Below are 13,338 nucleotides of genomic sequence, written 5' to 3'. Positions count from 1 at the left end.
AAGGGGAGGGGAGTTTTTCGTTTTCGAAAACTTGTCCTTTCGTACCTGTTTGTCGTATTCTGAAGCTTTGATGCTTTGTCTATCGTTTATGTATTGTATTGCGATCGAACTAATCGATTTTGTGTGGATTCTGCTTTGTTTTTCCTCCGAGGTTCAGTTGAAGGAACTTTGGAAGTTTCAAGGCATTCCTGTGAAGGAGATTTGATTTGCGAAGCTGGATCAGCTCGAGGTTAGGGCAACTTACTATATATTAGCTATGACTGCATGATAGGCGTCGATAAATTCGACTTATGTTTTATCTGATGTTGTTTTTGATGATGAGTTGATGTTATGATGCTTTTCCATACTTGTGATGTTGTGCTTTTGTTGGATTGAGCGTTTTGACGCAATTTCGGAGTGGAGATTCATTGATTTGGTGATCTTTGATATTTCGGGTTGGATGAACAACCCTAGGCAAGTCCAAATGTGGGGTTTGAGACTTAGCCATATGTTGGAATTCTTAGACTTTCCCCGGGAAATTTATTTTGGGTGGTTGATCTTTGAAAACTTAGAATGATAGAGCTTTGAAAATCTAAAGACTTGGGAAACTTAGACTTTGAGAAATAAACTCATAACTTGACTAATTCGAATTGAAACAATTTTTATTAACGTTTAAGCATAGGAGAACTGAAGGGGAAAATATTTACGAAAGACGGGGAAAAGTCGACTTTGTTGTGGGTTTGGAGAGTTATCGGAATTGGGGGAAGCCACTAAGGTGAGCTATGGTGATGATTGAAAGTCACCGAGTACTCTAGTACTCTTGGGGAGTGTTGTGGAGCCGTGTTGTATTGACCGACACCTAGTGCTCTTGTTGTTTGGGCTGTGTTGTATTGACCGACACTAGACCCTTGTGTATTCTGTGGATGGAGTTGTGTTGTATTGACCGACACTTACTCCGAGTTGTGTTGTATTGACCGACACTAACTCATGGGTTTGTTGAGATTGGGTTGTGAGCTAAACACTTTCGTGGTAAGGACGATTCGTTGTTTGGCTAACCACGTTGCATTCAATCGGGTGAATAACGGGAATGGTTCACCTGTGCATATCATGGTGAATAACGGGAATGGTTCACCTTGCATTAATGATGAATAACGGGAATGGTTCATCATTCGGTGAATAACGGGAATGGTTCACCAAGGATGAATAACGGGAATGGTTCATCCAGGATGGATTTCATCCAGGATGGATAACGGGAATGGTCCATCCATAGTGAAAATGCTTCACTTGTGGCGAACGGGAACGCGTCACAAATCCGGATACATATTGTGCATTTCACGCATACATTCATGCTGACTGAGATTGTGTGCTGTTTGTTTATTGAAGCAATGTTAGAGCCATAACATGCTAGGATTGTTTATATGTATATATATCAACATATATCTATACCCCATATCACATGTTGAGTGTATATCTACTTATTGCTGTGAGTTGACCCTAGCGCCTTGGCTTTGTTTGTATGTTTGTGTTTGGGCGGTCGGCCTGCTGCCAGATGTCGATGGCCGACTGGTGTTCGATGGTCTCTCCCTCGGGGGGGGATCAGATATGAGCTTGTGGATCGGGATGCCCCCACCGCTTGGGTGATCGATGTTGTGGGTCATCGAGCGACGTACCGGGGAAGGGTCATGGAGGACCGGACTGACGAGTGTGAACATCTGACGAAAGAAGTTCTACGACGCATGGAGCTGAGCTTCAACTTGCCGTCTTCAGTTCGCCGAGGACTCGGATGTGTGAGCAGTTATGGGTTGGTAGAGTTAGGCAGGCGTCATATTTGTGTAGAGCTCTGATTCGTTTTGCTTTTGGGACGGGGTAGGTTCCCGACGCATGGCTTTTGTGTGGTTCTCTTATTGAGGGATCACAGTGAGTCAGTCGGACTATAGGAGTCTTTGCTTAGGCCATTTTGAGGCCGACTTTCTCCCAGTGGATTGTAATTATAACCTTTTCACTCACACTTCTGGATCTGTAACTATTTGCCTACGGGCACACTACTTTGGAGTCACTGCGAGTGCGCGTGACATGGGAGTGCAGCTGAGGCTGTACATGTGTATATATTTGTGTGTTGGTTGGGTTTTGTCTTTATTTTCTATTGCTTGATTTAAAAGGTATCAAACAAAAAAATTACCTGTTTTCAGCGTAAAGTCTATTTTTGGTTACTAAAGTGACACCTGGAAATCGGGGTGTTACATTGTGGTATCAGAGCTTAGTCGAGTCTTTTGGGAGTCTTTGGGGAATAGGTCTTCTGTGCTAGGTTGTGTGACTCTGCAAAGAGTGAAAATTGATTGTCTGCAGAGCGATTTTCGCTCTAATTGCTTGCGTTACTACTCAATCGGATTGAGTGGTTTGTCTAGTGCTACCGTATGGTTAGTACTAATCGGACGTTCGATGGGATATAGGATGGTGGATCTTAACCGGATGGCGGAGGCTACATGTGAGCATCATCAACGACTGATGGCGACAGCAATGTATCAACAAAGAGGAATGAACCGAACTGGAGCTGGGGGACCAATGAGGTCAGGTTCCCAAGGCTACAACGGAAGGAAGAGTTACCATAAGTGGGGACCATATCAGCGTTCCGAGGGAAGAAATCTTATCTCAAGAGAGTACAAACCGACGACTGCTGATACTGGGGGGGAAGCCAGTTGGTGACAAAGGAGTGACATGTACTCGTTGCAGAAAGTTTGGGCATTTTGCTAACAAATGCTCAGTGATTGGACGGAGATGCTTCAAGTGTAACCGAGAGGGGCATCTAGCTGTGAACTGCAAGACCAAAGAAAGTCTATGCTTCAATTGCAACCAACCGGGACATTTCTCCCAAGATTGCAAGGCACTCAGGGGCGAATCATCAGGGAATGTTGGGAAAGGAAAACAACTTACTACAGAGGAAAGGATTCATATCAAGGGAGGAGCAAGAGTTGAGGAGTCGAACGAGGAAGAACGTGGGAACGATGGTAATATTTTAACTGTTCTCGTATTCTAGAATAACTTACTCTTTTATATTCAAGCGAGTGTGACGCGCCTAACTTGTATTTACTACTTAGACTATGATCCTATGATTATTATCCCTAGTAGGACCTTATTCGAAGTTGCTCGTGATTTAACTATAGAGGTTACACGAGATCTAGAATAGCACGCGGAGCTAGGGAGTTGTTTTACCGAGGCGTTGATAAGGAAGCTAGGATCTCAGGGAAATTCCTTATGGGTACGAATCGTAGGATTTTAGGGCGTTTAGTTTTGAAGCGGAGTCGTTAGAGGATCTTTCGGCAAAAGGGATTCATTCGACCGAGTGTTTCACCGTGGGGAGCGCCAGTGTTGTTAGTCAAGAAGAAGGACGGAAGGTCGAGATCGTGGGTGGATTATCGACAATTGAACAAGGCGACGATCAAGAACAGATACCCGTTGCCGAGGATAGATGATTTGATGGACCAACTACGAGGGGCTACCGTATTTTCCAAGATAGATTTGAGGTCAGGCTATCGTCGGATCAGAGTGAAGATTGAGGATATACCGAAGACTGCTTTCAGGACACGTTAAGGACACTACGAGTACCTAGTGATGCCGTTTGGAGTGACGAATGTACCTGCTGTTTTCATGGATTACATGAACCGCATCTTTCAGGAGTTCTTAGATCGGCGTGTGGTGGTGTTTATTGAGGACATATTGATCTATTCGAAGGACGCGAATAAACATGAAGGACATTTGCGCCAAGTTTTACAATTGTTGAGAGAGAAAAAGCTGTATGAGAACCCTTCCAAGTGTGAATTCTGGCTGGAGGAAGTCAATTTCTTAGGCCATGCTATCTCGAAGGAGGGCATAGCTGTGGATCCAGCGAAAGTGGAGACTGTTTTGGCTTGGGAGCAACCGAAGATGGTGACAGAGATCAGAAGTTCTGTGGATTTAGCTGGATATTATAGACGCTTCATTGAGGGATTTGCCAAGATTGTTGGACCTTTGACTCAATTGACGAGGAAGGATTAATCTTTTACATGGATTGAGGGTGTGTGGTTCCGTAGCGGAATCGTTAGGAACTTGATATCAGGATATTTGTGGTTACTGGATGTCAGGAACTCATTGTCTGTTCCAGTGGGTTTTTCTAAATTTCCACCTTCGATGTATTAGGCCTGATCAACCTAATATTGAGGGGGTGATATTCGGAATCACAGCTGATAATGGACCTTGATAGAAGGATGTGTAAGATGAATTTGAATTGATTGAGGATTAGTCGGATTTGGGAGGAAAGTTCGTGTTAAGCATTTGATTGTACAAGATTAAGATTTGAACCTTTGGAAGTTGATGATTTTCGTATAGACATTGATTGGTTAGTTCGTGTGATTACTCCAAGTAGAGGTAGACTAAGCCAATAGAATTGATGTTGGAAAATCTTTAAGTATTTTCTCGGAAGTTATGAAGTCATAGGTTATGTGATTTCTGACGTGGGATTATTAGAGATTAGATAGGTTGGATTTAATATCCGGTTATAGATGATTGTTTGATGGTAGCGAGATTGAGAAGAATTAACTCTGAACTAGATTGTTATAGTCGAGTTCGAGGAATAAGTTTTGCTAAGCGTTGGATTAATATGTGGAGACATTATAGTCTTAAGAGATGAATTTTCGCTTGAAAAGTGTTGAATTAATGATTAAGTTGGAGAAAGAAAGTTTTAGCATAAGTTGAATACTTGAGGTTGGTGATATGGATTCCAAGGAAATATGCTGAGATTACTAAGTGAGATTTACTAAGTTGGATTGAAATCTTAGGGTTAAGATTGAATCTTGAGAGCCGAGAATCACGTACGAGTAGGAGATCTTATGGTTGTAGGTGTGACAATAGGAGTTGAATCTTAGAAGATTGAAGACCTGAAGGTGAGTTTCGGGTTAAGACCATTGAGGTGTAGTATAAGAGAGATCTTGAAGTAAGGGAATTCTGGGTTGTGTGGAGTGTTAAGGTTGGTGATCGATTGATGTTGATTATGAGGTTGCGGACATCATGACCATGTGATAAGATTTGAATGATGTTAGCATAATAAGTTATGATTATGGATAGCAGGATCAAGTGGTGAGTGTGGAAGCATGACGACACTTATCAGGTCGTTTGGGTAAGTGAAGGAGTTATAGTTTTTAAGAAACGGATATTCATTTAAGAAGTATTGAAGGATTAAAGGACATTAGAGGACCAAACTTGGAGAAGGTTTAGGTTTTAAATCTATGAATGTCTGTCTAAGGTGTGAAGGACTCAAAGTTTGTCAGAATTTGATTGGGAGATTAAGAAGTTGATTGACGAGATGGTGGTTGAGTCCCAAAAGGAGGGTGTTGGTGTTAAGATGAATACTTGAAGTTGTTATGTTTGGACAAGTTTCTTAGAGCTTAAGAGTGGATGAAACTTTGTTATGGATTTTGATGATGCATATTACGGTTAACAAGTGAATTTTACTAAGGTTGAATGAGAATCCTAGGGCTAAGGTTGACCTAGTGAGCTGAGATTCATGTACACATACGAGATTTAGTGGTGTTAGCGGTTACGATAGAGTTAAATCTCAGAATGTTGAAGGATCGGATGATAAGATGGCTAGTTAAGTCCCTTGAGGTATAGTTATGATGTAATCTACTAGAGGATAAGTCTCGATTTATGCGAAGTGTTAGGGATTTCAGTAAGTGTAAATAGGTTTGAGTGAGGGAAGTTCTAAGGAAGAAGACGATAATAATGGATTGTTAGATATTAAGAAGAGGATTATCTTATAAGTTGTTGGTAACTTGATGTTGAAGGGGATAAGATTAGTGAAGGACAAGAAATAAGGACATAAGTCGATTTTTAATTCGAATGGTGACTAAGTAGGAGATTGATTTCATTGTGCGAGTGATGATAGTTACGAAGTTGGATGTGACGTTAATGGACTATTAGATTCCAACGCAATGTTTCGTCTAAGAGTTATCGAACGAACAAGTGATGGACTGTAGATGAAGATCACGAGGACAAGTTGAGTATCTACTTTGAGATGACAGAGAGGCACTGAGTTTAAGAAGAATTCCGGACGACCGAAAGTAAAGAAGTAAGTGGCTAAGGTTGTGCGACTGCACGGAATGCCAACCGGTATCATTTCAAGCAGAGGTCCGACGCAAGTAATCGAGTCAGACGACATGAGGTTGAATGATGTTTTGTCTTTTGAGACGCCGATAGTTAGCAGTGGGGATAGAAGAGTGAAACAGTTAAGGGGAAGGCAGATTGCTTAAGTAAAGATTTTGAGGAACAATGACACAGGCACTACTACATGGGAATTGGAAGATAAGATCAAGGAACTGTATTCCGAACTTTTTGCAGAGCTCTGAGTTTCGAGGACGAAACTTTCTTTTTGGAGGGGAGTATTGTAAGACCTGGATTTTCAGAACAAGTTAAGTTTCCGACTCACACGTAGAAATAGTGTAAGCGTGACAGGAGTTTGACATTTGAGAAAGATTAATGAAGAAGAAAGTTCAGGAATTGCTTGAGGAATGTTGCGTAGCTGTTTTCGGAGTTAGTGCGAGTCGTCTGCACACCTGCCTTATGGCAAGCGTGTCCAGAATAGGCTATTTCGCTCTTAAAGCAACGTTTTGAGTGAGATTTCGAACTCTCGGAAAATTTAAAGATTCTTTTTATTTTTCCATCGACCAGCGTTTCATTTCGGAACTCTGGACTGTACGCACGATAGGTTTCACTTTTCGGATGTCCGCCGACGCTAATTTCTTTGCTTCGAAACCCTATTTTCGAGCAATGGATGAATACTTTTTCTATTCGGGACTTCTAACGAAGATTCCGTCCGCGTTGCCAGACTTGTTTCGACGTTTCCAATCTTTCTTCAGTTGGAAGTTTTGTCGTTTGAGCATCACAGCAAAAAGTAGTTTTTCGGGGCAGATTAACCGACACCGCTTTTGAGTTTTTCGATATCGTTTTTCCCAAATCCTAGATATTTGTTTTGAGTTCTGGAATTCCGACGCCAGAATCTCTCTTAGAATTTCTCGGTGATCGTGCTGCAAAAATCGGAATCGCGAAATTTTCATTTTCCCGCGATTTCACCCGCCTATAAATAGCGCGAAAAAGCAAAATCCTCTCATTTTCTTTCCATTTGTGGCTGATTTCGTGGGGAGCAAGGGGGGAGGGGATTTCCGCGAAAACTTGACCAATCTTCGTGCAGTTCGTCCCTACTTCTAGGTATCGAGGTAACTATCATGAATCCTGCCTCTGATTTCTGTTTCTGCTGAGTTTCTGAAGTCGTTTCTGTGCTCTAAGTTTTGAGCTTTTTCTAAAATTGTCCGATTTCTCTGATTTCTCGCTTGGGTTATGTTCCTTATGTTCCCCTGAGTCTAAAACCTCTGTCAGTAAACTCTGATTGCGATTCAGTTGTCCAGGATCTGAAAAATTGACTCAAAACTCTTTTTGTCTCACATTTCGAAACTTTATTGTCGAAAAGACTTAATATGACTTCGTGCCTTTAGGATTTGTTGTCACGGATATCATGAGGATCGTTGCTGTCAAATTTGTTTTCAGAACTGATAACTTTGAAGTTTTGAGCCTTTATTTTGGACCAAAATGCCCCTGCGTAGTCGTATTTCGGCCCGATTGTCCGAAAATTGTTCTGACAGTTTCTTTGCCTTAGTTTTACCCTAAAACTACCTTGTAAACTGATTTGATCGAAGAAAAAGAGCCGAAGCCCTTTTCTCCTTTTGGCCGTGGGTTTTTCCTAAGGGGAGGGGAGTTTTTCGTTTTCGAAAACTTGTCCTTTCGTACCTGTTTGTCGTATTCTGAAGCTTTGATGCTTTGTCTATCGTTTATGTATTGTATTGCGATCGAACTAATCGATTTTGTGTGGATTCTGCTTTGTTTTTCCTCCGAGGTTCAGTTGAAGGAACTTTGGAAGTTTCAAGGCATTCCTGTGAAGGAGATTTGATTTGCGAAGCTGGATCAGCTCGAGGTTAGGGCAACTTACTATATATTAGCTATGACTGCATGATAGGCGTCGATAAATTCGACTTATGTTTTATCTGATGTTGTTTTTGATGATGAGTTGATGTTATGATGCTTTTCCATACTTGTGATGTTGTGCTTTTGTTGGATTGAGCGTTTTGACGCAATTTCGGAGTGGAGATTCATTGATTTGGTGATCTTTGATATTTCGGGTTGGATGAACAACCCTAGGCAAGTCCAAATGTGGGGTTTGAGACTTAGCCATATGTTGGAATTCTTAGACTTTCCCCGGGAAATTTATTTTGGGTGGTTGATCTTTGAAAACTTAGAATGATAGAGCTTTGAAAATCTAAAGACTTGGGAAACTTAGACTTTGAGAAATAAACTCATAACTTGACTAATTCGAATTGAAACAATTTTTATTAACGTTTAAGCATAGGAGAACTGAAGGGGAAAATATTTACGAAAGACGGGGAAAAGTCGACTTTGTTGTGGGTTTGGAGAGTTATCGGAATTGGGGGAAGCCACTAAGGTGAGCTATGGTGATGATTGAAAGTCACCGAGTACTCTAGTACTCTTGGGGAGTGTTGTGGAGCCGTGTTGTATTGACCGACACCTAGTGCTCTTGTTGTTTGGGCTGTGTTGTATTGACCGACACTAGACCCTTGTGTATTCTGTGGATGGAGTTGTGTTGTATTGACCGACACTTACTCCGAGTTGTGTTGTATTGACCGACACTAACTCATGGGTTTGTTGAGATTGGGTTGTGAGCTAAACACTTTCGTGGTAAGGACGATTCGTTGTTTGGCTAACCACGTTGCATTCAATCGGGTGAATAACGGGAATGGTTCACCTGTGCATATCATGGTGAATAACGGGAATGGTTCACCTTGCATTAATGATGAATAACGGGAATGGTTCATCATTCGGTGAATAACGGGAATGGTTCACCAAGGATGAATAACGGGAATGGTTCATCCAGGATGGATTTCATCCAGGATGGATAACGGGAATGGTCCATCCATAGTGAAAATGCTTCACTTGTGGCGAACGGGAACGCGTCACAAATCCGGATACATATTGTGCATTTCACGCATACATTCATGCTGACTGAGATTGTGTGCTGTTTGTTTATTGAAGCAATGTTAGAGCCATAACATGCTAGGATTGTTTATATGTATATATATCAACATATATCTATACCCCATATCACATGTTGAGTGTATATCTACTTATTGCTGTGAGTTGACCCTAGCGCCTTGGCTTTGTTTGTATGTTTGTGTTTGGGCGGTCGGCCTGCTGCCAGATGTCGATGGCCGACTGGTGTTCGATGGTCTCTCCCTCGGGGGGGGGATCAGATATGAGCTTGTGGATCGGGATGCCCCCACCGCTTGGGTGATCGATGTTGTGGGTCATCGAGCGACGTACCGGGGAAGGGTCATGGAGGACCGGACTGACGAGTGTGAACATCTGACGAAAGAAGTTCTACGACGCATGGAGCTGAGCTTCAACTTGCCGTCTTCAGTTCGCCGAGGACTCGGATGTGTGAGCAGTTATGGGTTGGTAGAGTTAGGCAGGCGTCATATTTGTGTAGAGCTCTGATTCGTTTTGCTTTTGGGACGGGGTAGGTTCCCGACGCATGGCTTTTGTGTGGTTCTCTTATTGAGGGATCACAGTGAGTCAGTCGGACTATAGGAGTCTTTGCTTAGGCCATTTTGAGGCCGACTTTCTCCCAGTGGATTGTAATTATAACCTTTTCACTCACACTTCTGGATCTGTAACTATTTGCCTACGGGCACACTACTTTGGAGTCACTGCGAGTGCGCGTGACATGGGAGTGCAGCTGAGGCTGTACATGTGTATATATTTGTGTGTTGGTTGGGTTTTGTCTTTATTTTCTATTGCTTGATTTAAAAGGTATCAAACAAAAAAATTACCTGTTTTCAGCGTAAAGTCTATTTTTGGTTACTAAAGTGACACCTGGAAATCGGGGTGTTACAGATGCTACATCTCATTGTTTTTCCCCACCTTAATTTTATATAAGTCCATCCCATCTCCAAATTCTCCATCACAGTTTTCACAAACCCTAACCTCTGCCTCTCCTCCCCCACCCCACTAACCCACGTTTTCCCCTGCCCCACATCTCCCATCGCACTCACAAACTCATTGTTTGTTGCCACTTATCCCACTGCCCCCTCCATCATCATATTTTCCCCTTTTGCCAACACTAGATTTCCTTTCTCCACCAATAGATCAGCCCTTTTTACCACCATGTCCGCCTCATCCACCAAAATTTCTAGTCCTTCCCTTGACTCCACCAGATTTGACATCCCCTCACCTTCATCTCTCTCATTCGCCCCCTCCATCGATGCCGCCCCCAATGATCCACCGCCCACCATGGTCATTGATGCCTGCATCAGCCTCCAATGTTATTGTCACTTCTGATGCTGCTAAGAAAATGAATTCTTTCTCCTACAATCTTGGACATGGTTTTGATAATTACAACAACACTACAAAAGAAGAAGAAAAATGAAGGCCTTAGACTGGAGATGTGAAGATTTTAATAGCTAGGTTTATTGCTTTCTTTATTGCTTTCTAGTTAGGTCTTTATTTCTTAGGAATAACACCTATGTTCTTTAGTTAATATGTTCTGTCAAATCTTTAAAATGTGTTTAGTTTGAGGTTTAATGATTTTAAAATTAAAAGCTTTGAAAACCCTATGAAAAATTGGCTTAAAAAGTGTTTTTCTAAAAGGTTTTCATAGTAAAAATATCAAATATGGGTAACAGATTACTATGTTGTGTTTTTACATTGGGAAATCGATTACCACTTATGGGAAATCAATTTTCAGCTCGCGTTTTTTATTAAAAAATAACCTTCTCTTTCACACTTGGATTTCATCTTAAGTTGGATCTGTATGTGTGAAGAGTTGGGCACGAATATATTAGAGTTTCTCTCAGCAATTAACACATAACAACACATTTTACTTTGAGTTTTGAGATTTGAGAGCTTATTTTCTAAATGATTCCAAGTATTCTTCATGTTTGATCTTCTCTCTCACTTTGTTTGAGGATTTTTTTTTGGTCAAACACTTTGTTTGAGGATGAATTTCATTGTTGCCTACAAATCTTTCTTTTCTATTAAGCAATTCAAGGGTTTTTTTTTTTGTCAAAAGCAATTCAAGGGTTGAATTGTGAATCATAGGGTTTGGTGTGGAATATGGACCGCACACCACCTCCAACTAAGCCCATAACACTCTGAGGCCATATATTACAATTTTCCTTCACAACATATAGCGCAGCCTTTGTTGTTGTTTTGCTTGGGATCTGCATAAGCTTTTCCCTTCTCTTTGTTGTCAGATCTGCTGAATGACCCCCGTTTGTTGCAGTTGAAGCCTGCACTACTTGCAACACCGGCAGAGCCGGTTGTGTTGTTGCTTTGGGAGCACCGATCAAACAAGATAGATTTTAACTGCTTAGAAGTTATTTAGCTTTCTGTTAATTTGGGCTTTGAGAGGTTTCTGTCTGGCCTTTTAGGGGTTTACTTCATGATTTATGCTGATTGAGTCAGCTGAGTGTGCATGTTTGAGCTTCATTTTCTTATGTTTTAGTGCATTGTTGTAGCACTCCTTGAGATTTAGTCTCACATGTTGTAAATGTCGTTTGGCAACCCTTTGGGGCTTTAATTCCAAGTATCATTGACAAAAAAAAAACATATAGCATTGGTCTGTCTAAACATGCCATAAGACATTTTAAACTTGTAACACATGCACTTATATACGGCTGTGCTTTCGACCAAAATATATATATATATATATACGGCTGTGCTCCTCAAGCCACTAATATTGGTTCATGCTTTTTTAATATAGTATTCATGGGGCAATTTGTTTGGAATTTACAGGATAATTTATAATTTGGTTGCTTTAAATCTGTAATCTGGATGCTATATATAGTTGTTGTGAAAGGTTTAGGCGTTTCTTGTGGTGGATAATGGAATAAAATTTCCTTTCTTTGCCAATAGAAAAACGTGGTACAAAGTGATTAATTTGTAAAGGTAAAAAAAATGGAAGTAACCAATTACTACTTGATAACTGATCATAAGAGAAAGAGAAGCCACTAGCTGCAGAACATAAACGCAGAAATTGAAGTCACTAACGCTGAAACTGGAACTGAAATCGTGCTTTCATTTTCTCATGATCAATGAACCCAAAACCTCCCAAAAATGGTAGCCTAAGATATTCCCCCAACGATATTGGCTCTGGAATGAGCACAACACTGTCAAAAGATACTGCTGGAATAGCACTAGAGATGTGGGAAATTGGCATCAAACAATTTGCCAAAAGTGCAACATTCCCTGTGGAAGTGAAGCAGCTTTCCCAATAACTTGGTGGTGGTGGAATGCAGTTCACTGCCTCCAGGTCAATCTCAAATAAATCTTCATCCTCTTCTTCCATTCCAAAATCTTGGTAACAAACCTCTCTGTTCTCTTTACAGTCTTCAACTGAAGAACTCATGGTTTATTTATCTAGTGATATCATAATGTTGTGTTAATGTAATTTATAGTGGCAATTTGGATTTTCAGGTGGATGGTGTCAAGTTGAACGCTTCCCAACAAATATGCAACGGTCAAAGAGGACCAATTGGGTGATATTTTTCACTTTTTCAGAGGATGTAGCAACTCCTCTCATAGCAGCTCCACCATAATTCAACGCTCTTGCAGATGACATATGCCTAGTTTTGTCTTAAGTGTTGAATCCAATTGTGTAATGTTTGATTCACTATCACCAAAATCATAACATGAAGTCAAACTTAGAGCTAACTACCCAACAGAAATAGAAAAATGTTGACATCCTCTTATTTAGATAATAAGCACGTTTATGAGAGTAGAAAGGAAAAATTAATCACTATAATTTGCATTTGGCTGTAACAACAACCAACAAACTTGCCTTCAAGATTGCCTCCACCTAAAATTAATGGTAAATTATGTGGTACCCTCAATTTCTTTTGGGTATGGTACCCCATTAAGTAATTCTATAGATTATTATCATGTTATTTAAGGTAAATACTACATTTTTAGATTTTACTTTACTTGTCAATTAACTTTATCTTATAAAATTCATTTTTTGATGAAAAATGTACGAGTGGTGGAAACGAATGATGGTGATGGAGATGCGCGTAAAAAGACCATGGTTGATGGATGCACAAAGCTCAGAAAACACAACTTTCAAATCTCACGTCCCTAAGAATGAGATGCTGCATTATTATGATAGAACACAATCAAAATTTTAACCGGTACATGAGTCATTATTGTTGAACCGACTCATTTTGTGTACCACACCTTAGTCTGGCTTAAGGTACCACAGCAAGCACC

General features: G+C 40.8%; 1 protein-coding gene across 1 annotated transcript; it reads right to left on the bottom strand.

The window, feature by feature from the left end:
- Nucleotides 1-11,953: 11,953 nt before the first annotated feature.
- LOC130716909 (uncharacterized) lies at nucleotides 11,954-12,483 on the bottom strand. Its single transcript, XM_057566949.1, has one exon. It carries the CDS (start codon nucleotides 12,479-12,481, stop codon nucleotides 12,119-12,121), a length of 363 nt encoding a protein of 120 aa, XP_057422932.1. The 5' UTR covers nucleotides 12,482-12,483; the 3' UTR covers nucleotides 11,954-12,118.
- Nucleotides 12,484-13,338: the final 855 nt, after the last annotated feature.

This window comes from Lotus japonicus, chromosome 5 (assembly GCF_012489685.1).
Source record: "Lotus japonicus ecotype B-129 chromosome 5, LjGifu_v1.2".
Classification (NCBI taxonomy): domain Eukaryota; kingdom Viridiplantae; phylum Streptophyta; class Magnoliopsida; order Fabales; family Fabaceae; genus Lotus; species Lotus japonicus.
This window is presented reverse-complemented; position numbering and strand designations above follow the sequence as displayed.